This window comes from Cynocephalus volans, chromosome 2 (genome assembly GCF_027409185.1).
Source record: "Cynocephalus volans isolate mCynVol1 chromosome 2, mCynVol1.pri, whole genome shotgun sequence".
Classification (NCBI taxonomy): domain Eukaryota; kingdom Metazoa; phylum Chordata; class Mammalia; order Dermoptera; family Cynocephalidae; genus Cynocephalus; species Cynocephalus volans.
Genome location: NC_084461.1, coordinates 108,160,300 through 108,182,570, shown reverse-complemented (window position 1 = coordinate 108,182,570; position 22,271 = coordinate 108,160,300). Strand labels below are relative to the sequence as shown.

General features: G+C 39.3%; 1 protein-coding gene across 4 annotated transcripts in view; it reads right to left on the bottom strand.

Annotated features, from left to right (window-relative positions):
* Positions 1-251: 251 nt before the first annotated feature.
* SNX24 (sorting nexin 24) overlaps positions 252-22,271 on the bottom strand; it is a 153,751-nt gene continuing 131,731 nt past the window's right edge. For 3 of the 4 annotated variants that reach the window (XM_063086293.1, XM_063086291.1, XM_063086292.1), the window contains 4 exons: positions 9,554-9,648; positions 7,981-8,013; positions 7,390-7,454; positions 252-1,731 (listed from right to left, as the gene is read on the bottom strand). In XM_063086293.1, coding sequence (XP_062942363.1) covers positions 1,664-1,731; positions 7,390-7,454; positions 7,981-8,013; positions 9,554-9,648 — 261 coding nt within the window. In that variant the 3' untranslated portion in view covers positions 252-1,663. Of the gene's footprint in view, positions 1,732-4,176; positions 4,265-7,389; positions 7,455-7,980; positions 8,014-9,553; positions 9,649-22,271 lie in introns of all 4 variants that reach the window. The other variant, XR_010022629.1, reaches the window with a different exon arrangement.

Below are 22,271 nucleotides of genomic sequence, written 5' to 3'. Positions count from 1 at the left end.
AAATTCTTTTTATCTTAATAAATCATCAAATATTTAATGTGTGTACAGGCTTAAAAATAGATGAGGTAATTTAAAACTTATCCAGTCAGATTAGAAATAAATGTCTATGTGAATATGTGAGAAGATTTGCATTTGTGTGTGCGTGTGTAAAGAGACAGACACAATTTGTATTCTCAATAAAATTCTAGGAGCAGAAGACAAATTCAAATATTTCTTGTTCTTTGTTTTTATTTAACTCAAAATAGCTAATAACACAAAAACATTTAAAAAATAACTCCAATACTTGCCTATTCAGTTAATTTTGGTTTATGACACTTGATTATTTAGTTCTTGCTTGTTTCTAACATGTAGTAACATAATCTATCATAAAACATATCTTTAAAAGTTTGCAGCAGGCTTTAACCCTGCATATTTAGATCCTAATCAAAAACCATGATATAGTTATTAGTTGGGATTTTAAATATTTTTCTTCCACACAGAATCTTATTAAAACTAATAACCATAAATAGGCTAGCTTTTAATTAGTTTTCAATGAAATGTCCACATACAGCACATATGTACAGGTAGCATATATGCTTTTATACTTTACTACTCAAAATATGACTGTCTATATGATATACAGTGGAGTTATATCATACACACATCTAACTTACATTAACTCAGTAATGAGGTCAGTGAAAAGGAACCCATAAGGACAGTGATATGAAAAATCCTGCAGCAATACCACCTATTCAATGCACGCACGCCTTTACGCAAACCCAAAGGGCGTTGTTCATCTGCAGCTCCTTTAGTCATTGTCAATTCACATCTTCCTCTTACAGGGCAAGTATCTCACAGGGCTACGTGTGTTTCTAGTGTTTACGGATATGTGCTTTTTATACAAAATGGCCCCCAAACACACACCAGCAGCTTAATTTGCTTGTCAAATGAAGAAACACTCATTTCTTCCCACACTGGAGGAAAAACTGGTTGTGGTTAATGTCGAGATTTCCAATATTGTGACTTTATAAAGGGCTTTCAAGGATTATCCTAATATCCCATTTTATCTTATCTGCTGATGTTAGAAGCTAACCCTTGGATATGATGCAACTCCACTGTAATGTAAATTAAAATACCATCCCATTGTCAGTATAATTTAATTTCCAGTTTAGGTCCTTCCTCACATTTAGCATGGTGGATTTCTGTGACACTCTCCTGGTGCCAGCACTTCAAAATGTAACATCACTGGCTGAGAAAATCTCATGGAGACAAGTAGTGTATTATAAGATTTGAAGAAAAAAGCTATCAAAGTCGATCAGTCTCAGTTTGATTCAGGATATGATTTTCAATTAGCAAATGGTGCGCCTGAAGCAGAGAGTAACTTGGTTCTGTTACACTCAGTGCTTCTAGGAATCCACTGCGGCCATCTCTTCATGGGTTTCGAAGTTGGCAGCTGCATTCTGTTTCTTAAAACACTTGGCATTAACCTGACCACAACCCTGGTTCAGTTTCTATTTTTAAAAGCACCATTCTAATGGAAAGATCCCTGCCCCGAATAAAGCTAGGATGGTGAATTTTACCACTAGCTAGAGCTGTTATGTCATAGAGTTTAGGTTAATTTGGTAGATATTGATTTCCTACGACTTTGAAGCGTGCTTCAGCTTCCTTTAGCCACGTAGGATTTCTACCTGGGCAGTAGATGAGGGTAAAATATCCCATGGAGAACTCCTTCAATAACAACATTTGGAAAATCTGAAAAACAAAGGGAAAACGGGTTTTCTTATGTGCATCAATAAAATATAACTGCATTTCATAGAATTTAACAAGGCAAGACCCACTCTAACTCAGGAATCTGTACCACCACGCAGTCTGCCCTTGTTTAGGATACGCTATCAGTCATGCTGCTGCAGCCCAAAGCTGCTTTAGTGCACGGCCCAGCGCTGCAGGAAAGCATGGCCAGATTTGTAGCTTATTGATTTAAGGGATGTTCTAATGGTTAATGCTGCTAGGCCCCAGCTCTTTATCTGAATGTTTTCTCACAAGGAAGATGGATTACACTGGCAATTCAATTTCTAACAAAATCTCAATATACTTGAAGGAATTCCAAGATTTCTACAGGGAATACTTTGCTGCAGTTTTTCCATTGTGGTTTACAGCAGCATTTAGTCCAAGTTGTCTTGAGTATACTTGGTCTATTACACTGCCTTCCAGAGAGCAGTAAGATGAGAGCTTGTGTTCCTAACTTAAATGGGCAACTTTCTGACAAGAGCTGTCCTGACAAACATGAAAAATCAGCTACCTTTTTATAGGAGATACAAAGGAAACCCAGAGGGCACAGTATGTTGTACTACATTCCAGTTATCAGAGTAGATAAAATATGAATGGATTATTTGAATGGGAACCAATCCTTCTCGTGGTTCAAAAAGTTTAATTTCTAAACTTCAATCTATACATAATTATACCAGGGACTATGCTAACGCTGAGTCCCTGGTAATTTACTAAAATAAATATAGTAGTTACTATGTAAGAAAATTAAGTGATCCAAAACTTTAAGATAAATACGTTCATTTATTAATCCAACCTCTATAGAGTACCTACTATGTAGAAACACATAGAAAGGGATTGGGCCTCATCAGGGGAGGCAGAAAGGCTCTCAGAGGCAAGGACTAGGCAGAGGTTGCTAATCAGGTGGAAAGTCTATGGCAGTAGGAGCCCAGAGTGTCCAGAGAACTAAACGGAGGCCAGTGCAGTAATGGGTGAGGAGGCAGTAGGGCAGAGCTGCCAAGCCACACCCGGGAACAACAGACAGGCATTCTGGTTTTATCGGAAATGTGATGAGAAGCTATTGAAGGATTTTAAGCAGAGTGAGAAAGGAACAAATTGTGTTTGAAAAGGTGACTCTGGCTGCCATTTGGAGAATGGACTAAAGCAATCTCAAAGTGGACACAGGAGCTCAGTTCAGTGCAGCAGCTCAAGAGCCTGAACGATCGTGGTGGGATGGAGAGGAGTGGAGGGTTCCTAGAGAAATGAGGGATGGGACCTGGTGCTGGAGTAGATGTGGCTAGTGAGGGAAAGGGAGGATGTCTCTTGAGTTTTCAGCTTGCATAACCAGACAGGTGGTGAGAGAAGACCTGGAATGGGAGCAAAATAGAAGATGATCAATTCAGTTTTGGACTCGTTCAGTTTGAGTCACCCTTGAGATTTTCTAAAGGGGAAGTCCAGTAAGTAGCTGGGTATAATGACAAGTTCACCTCAACAAACGTTTATTGAGAGGCCTCTGTGTCCTGGATCAGTCACTTCATAGCTGTGTGACATTAGGTGAGTTATCTATGTCTCTGTGCCTTCCTTTGCTCAATTGTGAAATGGATTTTACAACAGTACCTACCTTCTAGATTGTAAAAATTGATGAGTGAAACAAAGCTTAGACATCAGCCTGGCAGACAGTAAGAACCAGCTATTATTATGTACCAAGTACTGTTCTAATTATCAGAAGCAGAAGTAAATAACAGTCCCTGTCCATGCCATGGAATTTATATGTTAGTCAGGAAGACAAGCAAATGAACAAATAAAATATGTTTTAAAAATATCTCCAATACATGAGGATCCAGTTATTTTTGGTTAACAACACTGGTTTGTTAGTGTATGCCCGATATGAAGTAACAGTTTTCATAAAACATATCTTTAAAAGCTTGCAATGAGCCTTACACCTGTATATCCACAACCCACTCAAAATCAATGATTTAACTAAGTTAATTTTAATTCTAAATATATTTCTTCCACATAGAAGTATATTAAAACCAATAGCCATAAATAGCGCTATTGATTAATCTTCAACAAAATGCCTAAATAGGAAATATTACATGAAAGTAGCATGTATGCCTTCATCCTTTACTATCCAAAATATAAAAGTCTATTTGGAGTTTAGTGGAATTACATCATTAGCATAGTTAGCTTAAATAGACGCAACTAAATAAGGTGAGCAATAAAGAATGAAAAGGAAAGTAATATTAAGTACTGTGGGTAATTCTACAGCACTGTCAATACATCAAGCAGAGGTTTAAGGGCAAGGAAAACAATCATGCAGGACACAGGGCTAGAGAGGGGCAGGAGATGGGAAAGTGAGGGAAGACCCTGGGTGTAGGCGCCACTGGAGCCAAGACAGGAATGAAGGGGCGAAGCTGCCAGCTGGGAGGGTACCTGGGAGCAGGGCACTCCCGATGGGGGACACAGCAAGTACTGAGGCCTTGTGTTCATCATCCTCCAAGAGCTGAGCGTATGCTGGATGCTGGAGATTTAGAGGGTAAGTATGACAGAGGGAGAGAGAGAAAAAGAGAACCAAGGCAAGACAGTGTGTGAGCATTACAAGGAAGAAGCAAATAGGCTGCTCTGATAAAAAGTGAATGCATTGGAGGTATTTTACAAGGTCCACCAACTCACGATCAATGACAAGATAAACAGGTTGTTTTTTCATTTTTCTCATCTGTTCCACTTCACTTTAAACTTTGCACTGTGGCTCTATCATATTCATGATTTAAAACAATGTCTATTAGGGGAGGGGGGGAGGAAGGTTTTGGTGATGGGGAACAATAATCAGCCACAACGTATATCGACAAAATAAAATTTAAAAAATAATAAATAAATAAAAATAAATAAATAAAGGAGTGAGATCCCCCCCCCCAAAAAAAACAAAAAACAATGTCCATTATTGCATGAATTACTCAGCAACTGTCCTTGCCTTTGTTACCCATTGACAGGTACTGAGAAGGAATGTGACTCCGGGTAGGGTAGTTGATAATTTTGCTGGTTTTCATTAATTTAATAAACATTTTTTGTGAAGCTAAAAATAAAGTGCATGGGGTAGAGGCTGCTTTACAGAGTCAGCAAAGGCCTCTGATGCTGCAACACTGAACACGGGACTGAAAGAGGAGCGAGCCCACCAGGTGCGGAGAAAGGAACAGCAGGTGCCCTGAGAGGGAGGGAGGTCACCTGCATGAGGCCCACGCAGAACTGCGGGGCGGCTGCAGCAGCATGTGTGAGGGGTCCCGGCAGACACACGAGCCAGGGCAGGCCACGGAGGGCCTCATGCAAGTGCCTGGAGCTTGCGGGATAGGGCCAGATGGAAACATGGAGCTGTGACTCAGCTGCAGGCACCAGGTAGTCAAGGCCAACAGCAAGGAGATTATTCAAAAGAAAGCATTGTGAGAAGAGGAGACATCTGTGACAGCCTTCGAGTGAGCTGCCAGACACCAGAAGAAAAGTGGGAAAGCCACGTGGAGACAGTGTTTGAAGGAGGAGAAAGTGGTTGGCATGTCTGAAGTTGATGAGAGGCCAAGAAAGATGAGTACTGAAAAATGTCTGTAGAGTTTAGCTGCACTGAAGTCATTGGAGAACTTGGCAAGAGTTGTTTTGAATTCCCAGAAAAATCAAACCAAAGACCAAAAAGCACTTGCTTTTCAGTCTGTTAGGGTATTCTCTCAAATTCTGATGTTGAAAGCAAAGAAGATAATGTTCGATTATTAGCATTTTATAAGAGGATAATGTTTAATGGTCAGGACATTAAAGACAGACACTCCTCTGACTTTGTGAGGGTCAGTATATGTGTAAAGATATTTCCATATTCAATATCCTCTAGAATAATAACCTCAACACCTTGCTATGAGGCCTGACACAAAAGTTTCTCTTTAAATTAAAATACTGAAGATTTGCAAAAATATATCATTAGTATATCATTCAAAGACAACAGGAATCTGATTTATAAAACGGGATTAGCCAAAATCCCAAGAAAACAGATCTGCTGACCTGCCCTCCCATACCTGGTTTCATGCTACCCATCAAACCTGTGATTTCCATTTACTCTCAATTAGGAATTCCCATATTTGGCAAGTCTTCATCCACACGACCATGATACCAGTGACACATCCTTCTTACTCATTCTAGCTCCAGACATTTGACCCTGACGTTCTTTCTCAGAAAGCCCTTCCTGTTCTTCATTGTCAAGCCAGATGCACAGCACACAGTAGGTGCTGCTCAGTGAGCTGGGTGAACTGGATTGAAGGGTCATTAAATATCTTCCCCTTTCCATTAAGTATCCTGGCTGTTATGGTCCATAGTGATCATTCCACTCTACACTTCTGCAGGAATTTCAGTCAGATGCATTAAATATCTGAACATAATACCTGGAAAAAGTCCTTTTGGAGCCATTTTTAAAGATAATAAGAACACTTTGCAAAACATCATTTATTTAATCTAGGTTTGACAGGCTGCATTATAACTATTTGTTAAATATTTTAACATGACTACAACTAACATAACACGCATATTTGTTAGACATGGGAAGCAAAAGCTTAAAAGAAGCAATTATTTCTCACTTAAAGGATTTTATAGAAAAACATTATGAGACCATGTTTTTATATAGCAAAGGCAGCTCTCTGATCAGTGTGCTAGGAAGGGTGCCTTAGTGGAGCAGGGCTGTGTCCCGGATGCCCTCCTTTCAAGCGATAGTGAAGTGGGTGATCTGAGTACACACATCCTTGCTACAGAAAACAGTCCCCTTTCTCTGCTGCTGCTAAGGTTTTATTGTCAGAAACTAGGAATGGTTTCAACGGATCATTCATCTATTGCTATTTAGTGACTCTCAGAAACAAAGGCTGAAAATTCACTATATGCAAAGAGCACAGAAAGAGAATGCAGGCAGCAAAGGATCCATCCAGCAGCCATCTGAGACTGGGCAAATCAGGGACCTCCCCGAGGTCATTCAGCCCATGATAATACCTGCCCTGCCTATTTCATAAGGTTGTTAAGAAAATTAAATGAGATAATGTCTGAGAATGTACTCATAAAGAGCTGCATAAGAACACTTTGAGAGGGACTCTGAGGAATTTTAATTTCTTGGCACAGAGAAAGGACTCAGACTAAAATATTTATTATAGTTATACTTAAATCAATTAATTGCATTTAAAACATACAACTTTAAAAAATATATATTCCACCATCAAAGATGCTATAATCTAAATGGAAATGGAGATATATACCTGCAATGTATATACACAGCTTTTGGGAAGAAGAATTTTAAAAAAGGACTAGAGTCTTGAATTCAAATGCTGACTTCTGGATAAAAACAAGCAAAGGTCAAAAGAACACCACCAAAAGTATTAAAGACAATAAATACCATTCTCCCTTATTACTCTAATTCAAAATAACCTGATAGAGAGAAAGAAAAATTACATTTCCTCCTGAAAGGCCGGCCCCAATTAAAATTCTAAATGTCTCTTACACCAAGAGCACTGGTTTATTGGCAGATTATTAAGCCCTGGACCAATGTCACTCTGTTAGACCTGTATTAAAAACGTGGTTTATGTGGTGCAGGGTCAGATCAGTACAGAGCTGTTAGCAGATGACAGGTTTGATTACCGCTGGCTGCAGGCAAGATGTATGGATCCCTGAGGAACAGCAGAACTGGCTGGTGGGACAGTTTGCTAGAAAGGTCAAGAACAGGCATGTCAGCATCAGGGGACGACGGTAAACAGAAAACACTACAAACTAGCTTTGAGGGGATCAAACTGCGGTGTGGGGACATCTCCAGGTTTATGTATCTAACGGTGTGAGTGAATAGCAGCACAGTGAGAAGGAACGAACTAGGCCCCGCTCATCTCCTAAACACTGCTTTGTGGAATTTGAAGCAGATATACGATCTATACAATAAATCATTGCTGAAAAGTGCTTTCTCAGAAATCCTGTAATATGATTATTGATAAAACTGTATTCTTATTACTTGTATGAAACAAGGTAGGGCTCTTAGGTGCATTCCTTCACTACTAATTGTAACTGCTTACTCCTGTAACTCCCTATCAAATATTTATCATCTTAAAACCGGTTTCCTAACAGAGGTTTTCAAGAAAAACATGACTTGAACACTTATACCATGGGTAACTAAACATTTAACAAAATCATACTCTTATTCTAGGTCTGTGTAACTCTTGATTGACGAATAATAGTTCTTACCTTGACTCTTCAGATTCTGTCTCATCAAAAGATCTGAAATTTTTGTAAAAGGAAAGAAAAAGACTTTATAAGCTGGGTCAATGTTTGTGCCGACAAGGAAAAAATAGCCAGTATTCTTAGAGCACTGACTTGGGAAACATGCTTTTAAAAAAAGATGTGTAAGTTTTCACTGAGCCATAACATGGTGAATGCCTCATCCTAAGAAACATTCTTGGATTTCAATTTTCCTGAAAATCACTTAAAAATCCTAAGGTTTTGTTACTGCTTTTGGGCTTGTATAATGCAGAAAAGATTTTACTCACTGTCATTGCAATGTCTCTTCTTAAAAATACATTAACATACACAAAGCCTAACCTCCCAGGAAACACACACAAGTTGGAACAGAACACACTGACAACACAGCTCATTCGGGAGGTGTAGTGTATCATTCTTGCTCTGGGGTGAGTGGCAAGTGGCCTTGAGTAAACAGTGCCAGTGAGGAGAGGTGACAGGTGCTGGCAGCCTCTCACCCAACAGACGGCTAGGGTTTAACATGGCTTTAGTTAGTGTGGTTTCCTCACGCAGGTCTGGAGGCGGCAAAAAGAAAAAGAAAAAAAATGGGTAAAACCCTCTCCTCTGCTTGTATTCACAGAAAGTTTGTGATGACTTGTTTCTCCGTAAATGGATTTACTATGCCAGGGACACTGCTGACTGCCTTCTGAGGCTAGCTCAGTCCAAGTCATGTGCCTGTAGCTAGGCAAGTATCTTGTTTAAGAATTAATTCTTTAGGAGATCTTTTTCCATTTGCTGGTGATATGAAATCTCTTGTTCCTCTTAGAATCGGCCACCTGGCCATGAGAAATTCCTGAGGAAGAGCAGCGGGAGAGTGGTGGGAAAAGGTGTATGATGGAAGGCCCAGGTTCTGCCAGTTACAAGGCGAGAGATCTTGGTAAAGGCACTTAATTCCTGAGTCTCTGTTTGCTCAACCATAAAATGAGAGGAGTTGAATCAAATCATCTCTAAGGTCATTGATACCTTTCAAACTATATGAACGTGTTCACCAAGGAGATATGGACCTTGCTCGAGTACCCACAAATAAACAAATTAATCCCCAAACAGGCTATCTGGATTCATAATTCCCATCATGCAACATCACTCCATGTATCAACATAATCTAAAAGGTCAGTTCCTTAAATCTAAACATAAGTTACTGAGCCTTGGCCATTTGGCTGCAAGAAGGGGATGAGGACTTGGGAGGGATTTTTTCTACTACACGCAGGGGGCGAGAGCGTGCCGTCCCAAGCCAAAAGAACGGGTGTGGCCAGGCAGGCCCTCGGCACCACTCTGGGATATTTGTTAGGCCAATCTGTTATTGAATAGTAACTTAAAACACACAGCCTTTACGTAAACAACAGTTCTTACCCACAACTTTCTGCCTTTGGTAGAGAGGGCAAGCGAGAGCGTGCCGTCCCAAGCCAAAAGAACGGGTGTGGCCAGGCAGGCCCTCGGCACCACTCTGGGATATTTGTTAGGCCAATCTGTTATTGAATAGTAACTTAAAACACACAGCCTTTACGTAAACAACAGTTCTTACCCACAACTTTCTGCCTTTGGTAGAGAGGGCAACTGTCGCACATTGAGGAAATCAAGAAACAGTTTGGGAAGTTCTTCATTTTCTAAAATGACAGACTGTGAAAGAAGAAACAATTAGAAACTGAAGTGAAGTTTGCTAGACGATCAATCAAGAGAACTATTTCAAAAAGTCATAACCATCCATCAAAGTTCTTACCAGCAACATCGCTTACAATCAGCCTGAGGAGTGGTCCCCATTTCACCCACCAAGAACTAAAGCTGACACACATGCTGTGCAGCATCAGCAAATGCTGCATTTTATCTATTTGTTCATTCAACCAGCATTTACAGAGCACCTACTATACACTCCGGTAGCCGACTAAAGGACAAGACAGTGGGGAACTAGGTAGACATGGTCCCTGCCTTCACAGAGATTCTAATTCACAGTGAATATTTCAAAACCTGGGAACATCAATAATACCGCTAAGATATATAAATCAAATTTTCCTTACTGAGTGATAAAGTGGTCTCAATACATATACATGTCCACAGGAGACCACTACTGTTTAAGAAATACGATAAATGGTTTTTCTTTTTCTTTTTTTTTTTTTGGACCAGTAAGGAGATCGCAGCCCTCGGCACAGTGTGGTCAGCACCACGCTCAGCCAGTGAGCGCACTGGCCATCCCTATGTAGGATCCGAACCCACGGCCGTGGCGCTACCAGCGCCGCCCTCTCCCGAGTGAGCCACGGGACCGGCCCTATAAATGGTTTTTCTAACTGAAGATTTAGTCAAGACCCCTCAGCTATCACCTGTTTTGGCATTAGGATCAACTGCCATTTATAGTCATTTGGACAGCTCTACTTAAAGGATCAGTAACAACTTTACCACTAAGTATAAATCTGTGTATATACTGAAAAAAATCTATAGAATTCTTCCTGTTAAATAGCTGGCATAAAGGCATAACCATGTCAGTACTCAGAAATCCAAATTATGCAATTTCCAGGAGAAATCTGATAGAGTACTACAGAGTGCATTTTCATATCTACATATTTTCAAAGTCTGCCAGAGTGTGTGAACTGACTGTATATTTGCTGACTCTCCACTCCCCTTTTTTCCAAAAATTGTGGGAGAAAAGCATCAAAGATTGTATAAGAATCTCTGAAATTAAGGTAGCTGTTCTTAAGAATCATTTTTCATAACTTATTTATCTATAACAAACACCAAGGTCAAGGGTTTGGATCCCCATACCAGCCAGCCACAGCCACACCCTCCCAAAAAAAGATACATAACAAATGACAAAAGTAAGGTCAAATGATATGTCTTTTGCATACACATAATTCTATATAGCATCTTGTTTTTAGCCATAATTTACATTCTGAATTGCCCCCTTTCTCATGAGTCTTTGGAATACTGTTACCCAGTTGAGGATATACAAATGGAGTGAGCGACTAACAGGCTGCCAGCCCTACCCGGCTGACCTACACTACAAACACCAGTGCTCGCTCACCTGCTGTTCCGTCCCTGCAAGGATCATCTGGAAGGACAGCTCTGCCTGGGGCTGTTACTATTCCTTATACAGCCCACTAAACCCACTGAAGCTCAAGAAAAGAAAAGTATTCAGGTGTTATACTTTATTCATTTAAACAAATATTTACTGGGCATCTGTTATGTTGGGCACTGGGATGGGGCAGTGAATACTACGGGTCCAGAGAAGTGTGGGCTGGTGGAGAAGACTAGCAGTAAACAAGTAAACACACACACATAACCACTTCAACTTGCCTTTGAATGTAGTAATATAGAATGGAAATACTGTACTGCTCTCTAAATGTCTTCCTGTCCACCCTTCCATCCACCCACCCATCCACCCATCCATCCATCCGTGAGTGTGCTTATAATTCTTGCTCTTTTCCTGATATAAAAACAGAAAAATGAAGAGTTCAGAAAATAAAGGGGGTGGGGGAAACCTTTGCCCAGAGGCATAATTTCATTACTATTTCAGTTAATTTCCTTCCAATCATTTAACCTTCACCTAAATTTTTACCTACACAAGAAAATTTTGGGGTGCTCAGAAGTTATTTCAGTGCCTAGAACTCATCACACATATGAAACTCCAAGAGATTTTTACAATGATTATCAAGATATTTTGGAGGATGATATAATACCCATTTGAATAAAAAAGCTTACTGTTGTAACAAATACAGAGCTATTCAACCAGGCAATAGCTTTAATTATCTGTACAAGTGGTAGCTTTCAGATTAAAAAAAAAAAATGGGGGAGGGGGTAACATTCTTATCTCCACCCCCACCTTTTTAAAATAAATTAAATCAATAACAAGTGTGGGACACTTTTAATGACCTGAACTACTTAATTTCCAGGATCTTTAGACATGTCATCCATCACCGCAGTATGGAGGAAGACATCTCTTGAGTGTTCAGGGGGTTACTTTGGTTTTATTAATGCAAGATTTAGGGAATTTTAACAAGGTGAATTGTTTATTTGCCTTGACAGATTGGCTTACAATGCACTGGCTACATCTACAGCATGATCATTAATGACAAAAGACAGGCAAAAAGCTGTTTACACTGCAACACAGGGATGGGAATTAATCCTGCTCAGCCTCCCCAACAGAGTTCTCCAAATAGATGATCACATTGTTTTAGGTAAGATATACTGGCAAAAAGGGATACAAAAAACTCCAGAAATTTGTGAGTATTTATTTTGTTAAATGCTCACTGAGTATGCTCAAATAATATTTTCCATAAAACAATGACCAATATGTACTTTAGGATTTACAATTATAAAGAAGGCAGCATTCGGGGGGGTTAGTTAAGAATTTGGTTGTGTGGGCAGGAATACTTCCTAAACTCTGCAAAGTTAAGCTTATAAGAAAAGAAATCTTAATTCCAAACAGAGATAAAGTGTAATATAGTAGAATTTACCTAATTTAATATATTACGTACAAGTGAAATGACTGTCATTAATTAGCACAGAGATGCAAAAAAGGAATTAAATTAGTTCAACCAAATCTTTCTGTTCATAAACATATGATCTCATTCATGAGGGACTGAACAGTGAAGTGGAGCCTTACAACTGTTCATTTACATCTTCTTCAGTTTCTTGAAAGCTTTTGCTCAGGAGGAACCACCCCTTCTGAAAGCTACACCTTGGGTCATCCCATACGCTTGGGACCCTAGTCTGGTTTAAATCACCCAACTCTATTCAACACATAAGCTCTTAATTTTAAAAAACTACATTTTGAGTATCAAAGCATATCTCCCCATTGTTTTAGATTGCTTATCTTTATTTTTGATTAATCTTCAATGGTTTAGTCATGTTCATGATATAGAGGGGTAGTGTGGTGTAGGAAATATGTGGGCTTTAGAACAGGAACTGGGTTCGAATCCCTCCTCCTCCTGTCTACCTTAAAGAGTTGTTGTGAGGATTAAATGAGATGTCTCCAAGAGTCTTTGGTACACAATGAGCATTCAGTACATTTTAATTCTCTTTCTCTTGTGTGTTTTTGTTGTATCAATTCCCAACAACCTATTTTATCTGTTTTGGAAGTCTGGATTACTGTTCAACTAGAGAACACAGCTTCTTAGTCCACTATGATTCATGGATCCTTTTGAAAATCAGATAAAAGCTGAGTATCTTGATTGCTGAAAAATACACATACATATATATTAACTGTGCTTTCAGTGGCAGAAGGTTCACAGACCCCTGACTGCCCAGCCAAGGACACCTGCTCTTAGCTCAGACGTGGCAGTGACTCTGCTGGGCACACTTTTCACTTGGCCTAGAGCCTGAGACACTGTGGGTCTGTGCTGCATGCCTGCTCCCCAAAGGACGTGCCGGTCTTCCTGTTTCAGTTTTCCACCCTTTTGTCAATTAGAACCCCACTAGAGTATGTGCTGCCCCACCATTGGAATGCATTAATACTTTCAGCTCTGGGCTGCAGTTGAAAATATTTGTTTGGCAGTGAGACTATCATGGTAGAAGATTCTCTCTGACACACCAAAATCTACTGCCGCACCGATTCTAGAAAGTAGTTCATACTCCTGGCTTCCGTGTCTTCTGTATATAACTCTATAACACAGCAATCAGTGGGCGGAGGGTTTCCAAAGTTACCAAAACATTAAGGAAAATATGATTTTCACCTCCATTACTGCTAGGTCACAGCCCAGCTGGTGAAGCACTAGGATGCTATACCTGCTATGAGAGGGGCATTTTCAACTTCCAGGCAACGGTGGGTCCCAGGCCCAGTGCTGTCTAACTAATTACCTAGTGACTCTGATGTCCTGATGCTGCTCATCCCATTCCTGGATGCAAGTTGGCATGCATGCCACAGCAACCAATTTATGCAGTAAGACATCAGAATTCAAAATGAACCTGACAAGTGGGAGAAAAAGCTAGAAATAAATCCCATTACATTTTACAGTTATAAGAACTGAGTGAAAGACTGTAAGAGGCAGAATTAATTACTCAGATGCAAGACAGAGAGAGGAGCTGTTTACATCCAAGTGCTGTGGGTCTCCAGCAGGAGGTCAGCAGGAAGCGCTGCTTCTACAAGGTGTCAAATGAGCTGAGCAATCCTCCTGCTCCACTTAATGCCATATATCAAGCCCCCAAAGAAAGAGAAATAAGAACAAGCCTAGGAAGGGCTGGAGGCAAGCAATGAAAATAACTGAAAAACTCCAAAATAGTTTCCATAGAAAAAGCTCATCCAATAGTGGGTAGCAGCCATGGAATGAGGCAGTGGAGGGCCAAAGGGATAGTGATCTTTAATCTAACTAACCACTCTGTTAAGGAGGGCGGCCACTGGCTACCCGGTATTTTCCAAGCTTCTGGAACAAGAAGAAAGTACTGTCAAAACCAGCAGGGAAGAAATCTATCTCTAATTGAAGCCGCCTGTGCAATAAAGCTAGCAAAAGGGGCACAAGTATGGGAAGAATAGGCATGGAAGAATATCTAAATATCCTGGGCTCTGTAACACATGCAGATTGAAGATGCTACAGAATTAGCAGAAAAATACACTAAAGAAATTTCCATCCAATTTATCACTTAGGGATACAGTAGACTAAAAATCAGGCTATTATTAAGATGCGCATAGGAAATGGGGTTAAACCAAAGAACTGTAACAAGTATGTGATATACTATGTGACATACTTTGATATTACTACACCCAACTCTGATACATATTAAAACTGGGCAATTGAGTGTACTTTGTAAGAAGCAAAAAAAATTTTATACAATATTATTCACTTTCATAAGAATAAATGACTTTCCTTAAGAGACCAGATATTTCTTCAGAAATACCACTCTAAAAAATAAATGGAGAAAATCTCATACTCTATAAGAATATTTACAAAAAATTGCCTGAATGGGGCAGAAAAACAATAGCATTGCTACCAGCAGCCCCTGCAAGTTCAGTGTTTACTCTAGGAGAAATGTCTTCTTTATTGAAAAGGTGCAATTATCATCATGTAACACAAATCACAAAATCCCGATTTTTCTACCTTATCAGCTTTATAAAATCATGTTCCCAAAGGATACCATTGATTAGTTGCACATGTTCTTTCCATGACATCCCAAATACTTAATTGTCAGTTATCTTTTCTTCTTCAGTAAGTAAAATGTAGTCACAATATTATACAGGGACTTGTTCTGCCTTAACCTTCGCAAGATGCCATCATGCAGCGGAAAACACTGGTAAAATATCACAGGATAACGCTGCCCGACAAGGGAGACATATAAACACTGTAATGATTTCCCACGAGTTTCCATTTTAGAAAATTGTCACTAAGGCGAGCATAAATGGTGACACATCTCCACTGAGGACACGGTGAAATCGAACGCTGGCATTCTAGTTAGGTTCAAACCTACCCAGCAGCCAATTATAACAGGAACGGAACATCTCGTTGAAAACTTGGACAAGACCACTTTGCTAACCTTCTAAGATCACTGCACAAAGCTGTGTTGTTTTCGCTGATTTGATCCTTTTACTCTCTTTTCAAAACATTAAACGCATATATACACACACACACATTTCTTCCCATTGCCTATCAAGGTTATTACAAACTGTAGGGAACCTCTCTGTCATAAAAGCCAGGGTACTGAACTAAGTCAGGAGGTTTACAAGAGTCCTTTAAGCCCTTTTCCACATTTCATCTAGTTTGGTTTGAAATGTCCAATTGTTGGGTGACAAAGTTCACAACGACAGTTTTTCCTCTTTTCACCAGGAAAGATGCTTCATACCATACCTACTTCAGAGGCACGGCTAAGAACAGGAGGGAGAAAAATCAATACCTTTTCACTGCAGTAAGAGACCGCAGTGTCACTGTCCCCCAGGACACAAACTTACTAGCTCATGGAAGCTTTGAAGTCCTCAGTCTACTTAGCCACTTCCCAGTACTTGGTCACAATTTCATAAAATGAGCCACAGTAAGGTTAGCAAAGAAACACTTAAAAAAAAAAAAATGGGGCAGCCAGTAAACAGATCTAAAAAGGATCCTGATCACCTAAAAAATAAAAATCAAATGCTCTTCTAGAGCACCCACAGCACCACGCATCCCTCTCTTTGTGTGTGTCACCATTCCCAAGATGTGTCTACCCCGTGCCTTGGGAAAAACTGCACTGATAGAATAGAGACATCTGCTATGATTTCATAGGGCTTTACAAACTGTCTTACAAGAAATCCAAGGACCTGCACTAAAAGCTGAATGCTGAAAAAGGCCTACTAAAAACAGCAAAGAACCTGTGCAAGGAAATAACGTAATGTGGCTTAAGGAGATTTGAAGAAAGGAATAACAATTCTGATAATGTGGCTAAAAGGACAAAACTAACAGAACAATAGAAACTGGAAAATCAACTATCTTTTGAGCTATTTTAATATCAAAACTTATGCTTTGTGTGCTTCCAGAATATTTATTTATATAAAAATATTTATTTAGCACCTACTAAGTACAAGCATGGTGCTGGGGAGACAATGGTTAGCCAAATAAACACGGTCCTGCCCTCCCGTGGCTTACCATCTGGTGGGAAAGACAGGAGGTGGTCAAATAATCACAAAGACTGTGAAATTACAAACTGGATTAGTACCTTGAACAGAAGTAGCTAGTTTCCTTGGTCATTAGTAATGGAGCACCCTTATTAACCTGTGGGGTGAAGGAAAGTTTCCCCAGGGAAGTGATCTTTGAGCTGGCAACTGAATAACTGAATTAGGGTAAAGGGAGTGGGATATTCCAAACGTAAAGCACAACTTATTCAAAGGCCTGTGGAAGGCAGAAGCATGACATCAGAAAAACTGAAAGAAGGCCAGAGAAAATAATGAAGCAACAAAATGGGAGAACCCAAGCTGAAGAGGTTGGGTAAAGTTTCTGGGTCATGTGAAGGATTTTGTTTTTTCTTCTCTGTGGATTGGGGGGCCATCAGTGATCTTATGTGGGTGGGTGGTAGGTGGGGTATCTAGATATACAAACATGATCTGATTTGTGTGCTGACTACAAATGGAGCAGTGGCAGCATTCCTCAGATCCAGTGACCATGTATTAAATCCTCTTTTTGGCTGTCTCTAAACTACTTCCTAACCAACCCATTGTGTTCATTTTAATAACAATATTTTTCATTTCATATTTGGCTCTTTTCCAAATCTGCCTGTTCTTTTTTTCTTAGATTCTTGATCTTTTTCTATGCCTTTGATTATTTTAAACATTTTTATTTTTTGGTTTCCATTAAATTATTCTTTTACTTGAAGTTCTTAGGTTCTAATCCTGCTGTTTTTTGTGTCTGTTAACTGTAACTCAGAGTGTTTATTTTCTTCTATGTTTTGTAGTTTTGGTTCCTGAGCTCATCTTCAGCAGGGCTTTGTCTACGGGAATCTACGGCAGGCCAGGCTCAAGGTATGCCCTACCTAAGTGGTTTTGCTTCTGCTCCAGGCAGTTCCCTGACTGGGATATTAGGGATAGAATCAGCTTTGAGCCAACCATTACATTAATTTTCTAGATTGGGGCTTCTGAAACCATGCAGGTACTGGAAATATAAACCCTAAACTCTCAGAAATATAGCTAGTAAGCATTAGAAAAACCTTTGTCCACGCTCAGCAGATGTCCCATAAGGTAGTGGTCTCCAAAAAGTGCGTTACAGACATGTAGAGAGTTAAGCAAGGTTATTAATATTGATTCAAGAAAAAAAAAATCAGAACTTTTATTTCTACTTATTTTAAATTAAAAATAAAGAAATCTATCTTTTCTAATTTTTAATGTATATATTTATAGTAGTACATGTATAAAATTTACTATTAAATACACATATATTATAGTGTTATGCTCAGGCATTTTTATTGATATTTATTGATTCATAGTCTGAGACCAGTAGACCATGCCTCTGATTATAGTGTAGTAAAGAGTTTATAGTAGCCAGTAAGGCCCAATCTATCCAAACAACAGTATTTGAAACAGTTTATCTTATCCTAGTTTACCCTAAGGCAAACTAGGTGACGTGCGGTGCAGCTCTATTATTGGAAATGCCCTTCCTACCTCTTTTCAACTGGCCAACTCCAAGTTATCCCTCAAGTCTCAGTTCAAGTGTCATCTCCCTGAGGAAATGTTCCCCAAACCCTCAGGTCTGGCTAAGTTACCTTTTTTTCTGAAATAACAGAATCATTTTATGTGATATGATGATTAATACCGGGTTGAGTCATTAACTTTGAACAATTTTAGTCTACCAAATATAGCAATTTTCATGTGGTTTACAACAATATTTAATGTCTACTCTGTGCCAGGCTCTTTATCTTTTTTAATTCTTACAATACTATGAGAATAATCATTACCCAAATTCTACATATGAAGAATTTGGAGCTCAGAAAGGCTAAATTACCTGTGCAAAGTGTCTCAGAAGGTAAGGGGACAGCTGGGATTAGAACTCAAGTCTCTCAAATTCCAAAACTACTGTTCAAATTATGTATCAATCCACTGAGTCATTCATTCATTCACTCATTGCTTCATCCCCCCAAATATTTATTGACATTTACTGCATGCACAACAGCCCTATACTACATGGTTTAGTTTTTTCTTTCTGAATTTTATTAGAATCATTCTATTGTATTTATGAACTTCTTCCACAGATAAATTTAAGGAAGCCATTGAAATTGGTTCCCTTAAAATACATTCCTAATTTCCCTTGAATTTTAAATTTATCTTAACATCTCAATTAATTCTTAAACATATATAAAGACTTCCACTAGAAGAAAGGCAATAAATTCCATTAACCACTCTCATATATTAAAAAAACTGAAAACAAAACAGAAGCAAAAACAACAGGATCTGGCCTCATTTCAAAACTGTTTGACAACTTCTGACCAGCTCAATTCTTTTCAGCAAATGACTGGGTAAAATTATTTTAAAGTCACATATTATACACATTTGATACATTTAAATTACTTGTGTGTTAAGTAAAAATGTGCCTCAATTACACATTATAGATAACATCAAAATTCATGAGCCCCACCCCCCCTTTTTTTTGGATGATCCAAAAGCAAAAAACCCCAAATAAACAAATTATAAACAGCTACTTACCTGTAGTCAAAACTAAGATCAAGGGACTAATGCACTTGAATAAAACAGTATATTACAAAACAAACCAAAACTGATTTAGTAATTCAAATAATGTGGTACGGCATTAATTCAAGTACAAATGATAGAATATGCTTATGGAAGTGCTATCTTATTATTTTAAAGAAGAAATCATAATCAGAACTAGGATGTAAGATGTTGCCTGGAGATGGCCTCAGGAGACTGGTTTTTAATGAAAGATTTACAATTAGCATAGCCTGTGTGTGTTGATGAATTAATATTTTTAAAGTGTGTAAAGTGCTTGAAAACAATTTGTTCTCTAAAGTCTCTTAAACATTCCCCCAATTACTTAGTTTACTCTTCTGGTTTTTTAGCACTTTTTCTTTATATACTGTACACTTTGAGCTCTAGCACAGCTGGGTTTCTAGTGGTACAGTTTAGATCGATTAGGCCTTCCTAGGTACACACACTCTTACTGCACTATGGTTAATACACAGTGTATGGTGCTACCATCACTTTTTTTAAATGAAGACCTCCAACACCATTTAATAATTGCCCAGTTATAAGTACTGCGTGAGTCACCTGTTCAAACGCTGCAGTTATGCAACTAATGTGTTACATAAATTTAAAGAACCCTCGATGAGCAAAGCTCATAGTGCACGGTACTTAGTGGAAACACAGTGGGAAATGGCTAGAGAGTGTGACAAGAGACTTACTTCAAGATTCATAGCAAGTCCTCAGAGAAACAATACAAAGAATAAAAACCGGACCTTGTGGAGATGGCTCATAGGTCTAAAGTTAAAAACAAATCTATAAAGATAGGTGGGAGGAGGTGCTTGGTCTCTTGGCTGCAACAAAAAATGCAGTCAGGGAAATTGTTCACATAAAACACACGGGTAGGTTAATAGTAGCCCAAAGGGACAATAGCAAGGGAGACAGAATTCAATAGCAAGAAAGATGAGAAATTAGGCCTACAATCTACATGGCTGGTAACAATTGCGTAGTAAGTCCAAGTTGGAGCCTGTTCTCTGATTCCATGGAAAGAACATTTCTACTCGGACTTCTCCCAAATTTAACACTGAAATAAATCCTCCCATAGCCTGCAGTTAAATTACAGACATTTATTCAGGAACCTATACCTAACAATGAACACAGACCCTGTTCAGGGAGTTTTCCAGATTGTACCAGCCTTTTTTCCTATAGGCTCCTAGGTGTCCCCAGGAAGCAGGAACAGAATGACTGGACAAAAGCTGGTCCACATGAGCAGTAACACCCAAACTCTCTGCCTGCTGTCTGCCACTGCAGGCTGTGGCACAGACTGCTAGTCATCTCCCCAAGATCCATTCTCCCTTCTTCCTTAGGAATGGAACACCAATCTTGTCTGGGGGGTGGGGGGGCAGGGAGGGAGTGGCAAGGTGCCAAGCTAAAAAAAAAAAAAACCAAACAATAACCAAAAGCAATGGAAATAACATAACCCCTCCCTTCCCCCCAACATTTCCTAAGCTCCTTTGGCATGTAACACACATCTGGCCAGTAAAATGTCAGTGGAAATCACTGGACGGGAAAGATCAAAAAGCTTCCTTAAAGCGAGTGGTCAGGCTCCATGGGCCCTCATCTTTTTGCTCATCTCTCCTTCCCTTTCCTCCCTCCTCTTGCCTGGATCATGGGCATAATCTTTGATCTTACTTGCCATCTTGTGATTATGAGGGAAAGGCCAAAAGACTCAAAGAGATCCCATCCCAGATAATCTTGAGCCAGTGAACCAAAACCCATGATTACCTACAACTGTACTTCTCAATGCTTGAGAAAAACAACCTCAACCTTAGTTAAGTCCTTTTATTTGGGTTATTTTCTGTTGTAGAACTCGTGCCCCGACTAAAAGAGACCTCTTGCCTCTGTAGATTGTAAAGTCCTGTTTTTGGCCCACAGAGCAGAGTAGCAGGTAGAAAACTTTTTTACAAAAAGAGAAAAGAAAATAATCCTGATATCCTATTTTTAATCTATGACTTTAAAAAAGGCCATGACATAATGAATAGCATGTGAAAAATAAAAAAGCAATTGGGTTCACACATACATTGCGCTGTCTATAAGAAGCAAAAAGCAAGAGAAGGACCAATACATGAAAAACTTTCATGCCTAACTCAGCAGGTGCCAAGAACACATATAACAGGATGGCAGAGAAACCAAGCATAGAAGTAATGGGATGAGGCTAAACAAAGAAAATGTGAGCCGATTATCTAGAAAAACATCCTCCCAAATTGGGTTTGTTAAACAAATCGCAGACAGTATCCCTATGGAAATGGGGTGTTTCATTAAACTTATTTTACAAAGGATTGTCCAAATCACTGTAGAATGAACCACAGGAAATAATTTAGCATTGGCTGGTGGAAGAAAGTACAACTCTACTTCAATTGGTCTTTTTAATCACAAATTTTATGATCTTTTAACAGCTTCCTATTAAGAGTAATTAAAGGGAGATAGCAAGGATTTATACTAATATTCTAGCAAGTTAAAATAACTATATACATCTTCAAGCATGAGTTTTACATCTTAAAGATCTTAGATAAGTTTGAGGGAGAAACACTAATTTATTCTAAAAAAAAAAAAGAAAAGAAAAAAAAAGCTGGAAGACATGCCTCTGGTGTCTCAAGATAACATTCTTTGGATTCATTTGTCCTCACTGCCCGTGGATGTCCCTGGGTACAGAGCCCACTGGGGCCAGACATCACTGGGTTAGGCAGAGGGGTCAGGAGAGGCACAAAGGTACCACCAGGTAAAACCAGCACTTGACAACCTAGACAGCTTGTCAGGCCTGAATTGTACACTAACCATTCTAGGCGGCCCAAGCAACGGTCTCCTCAACCACCCTCTACCCTCAGCCTGTCCCAAGTGTGCCCTGGAAAGGGGGCCAAGAAGATACCTGGGAACACCTTACAGTCTCCGCTCCTTTTTCCTGCCAACATATTTCTCTATGTTAGTTTCCCCAAGGTTTGGCCAGGTGTGATCAGCCTGGGGCAGCCAATCAAGTGAAAACACCATCTATTGTTTTACAGTTACTGAGAAGTGATAGGTAGGTAGATATGGATCACAAGAATTGTATGTACTTTTGAACACTTATTTACTTAAATTGTTTGAAATTAACCTTAGGCTAGTTTGTTAGGCCCTCTGT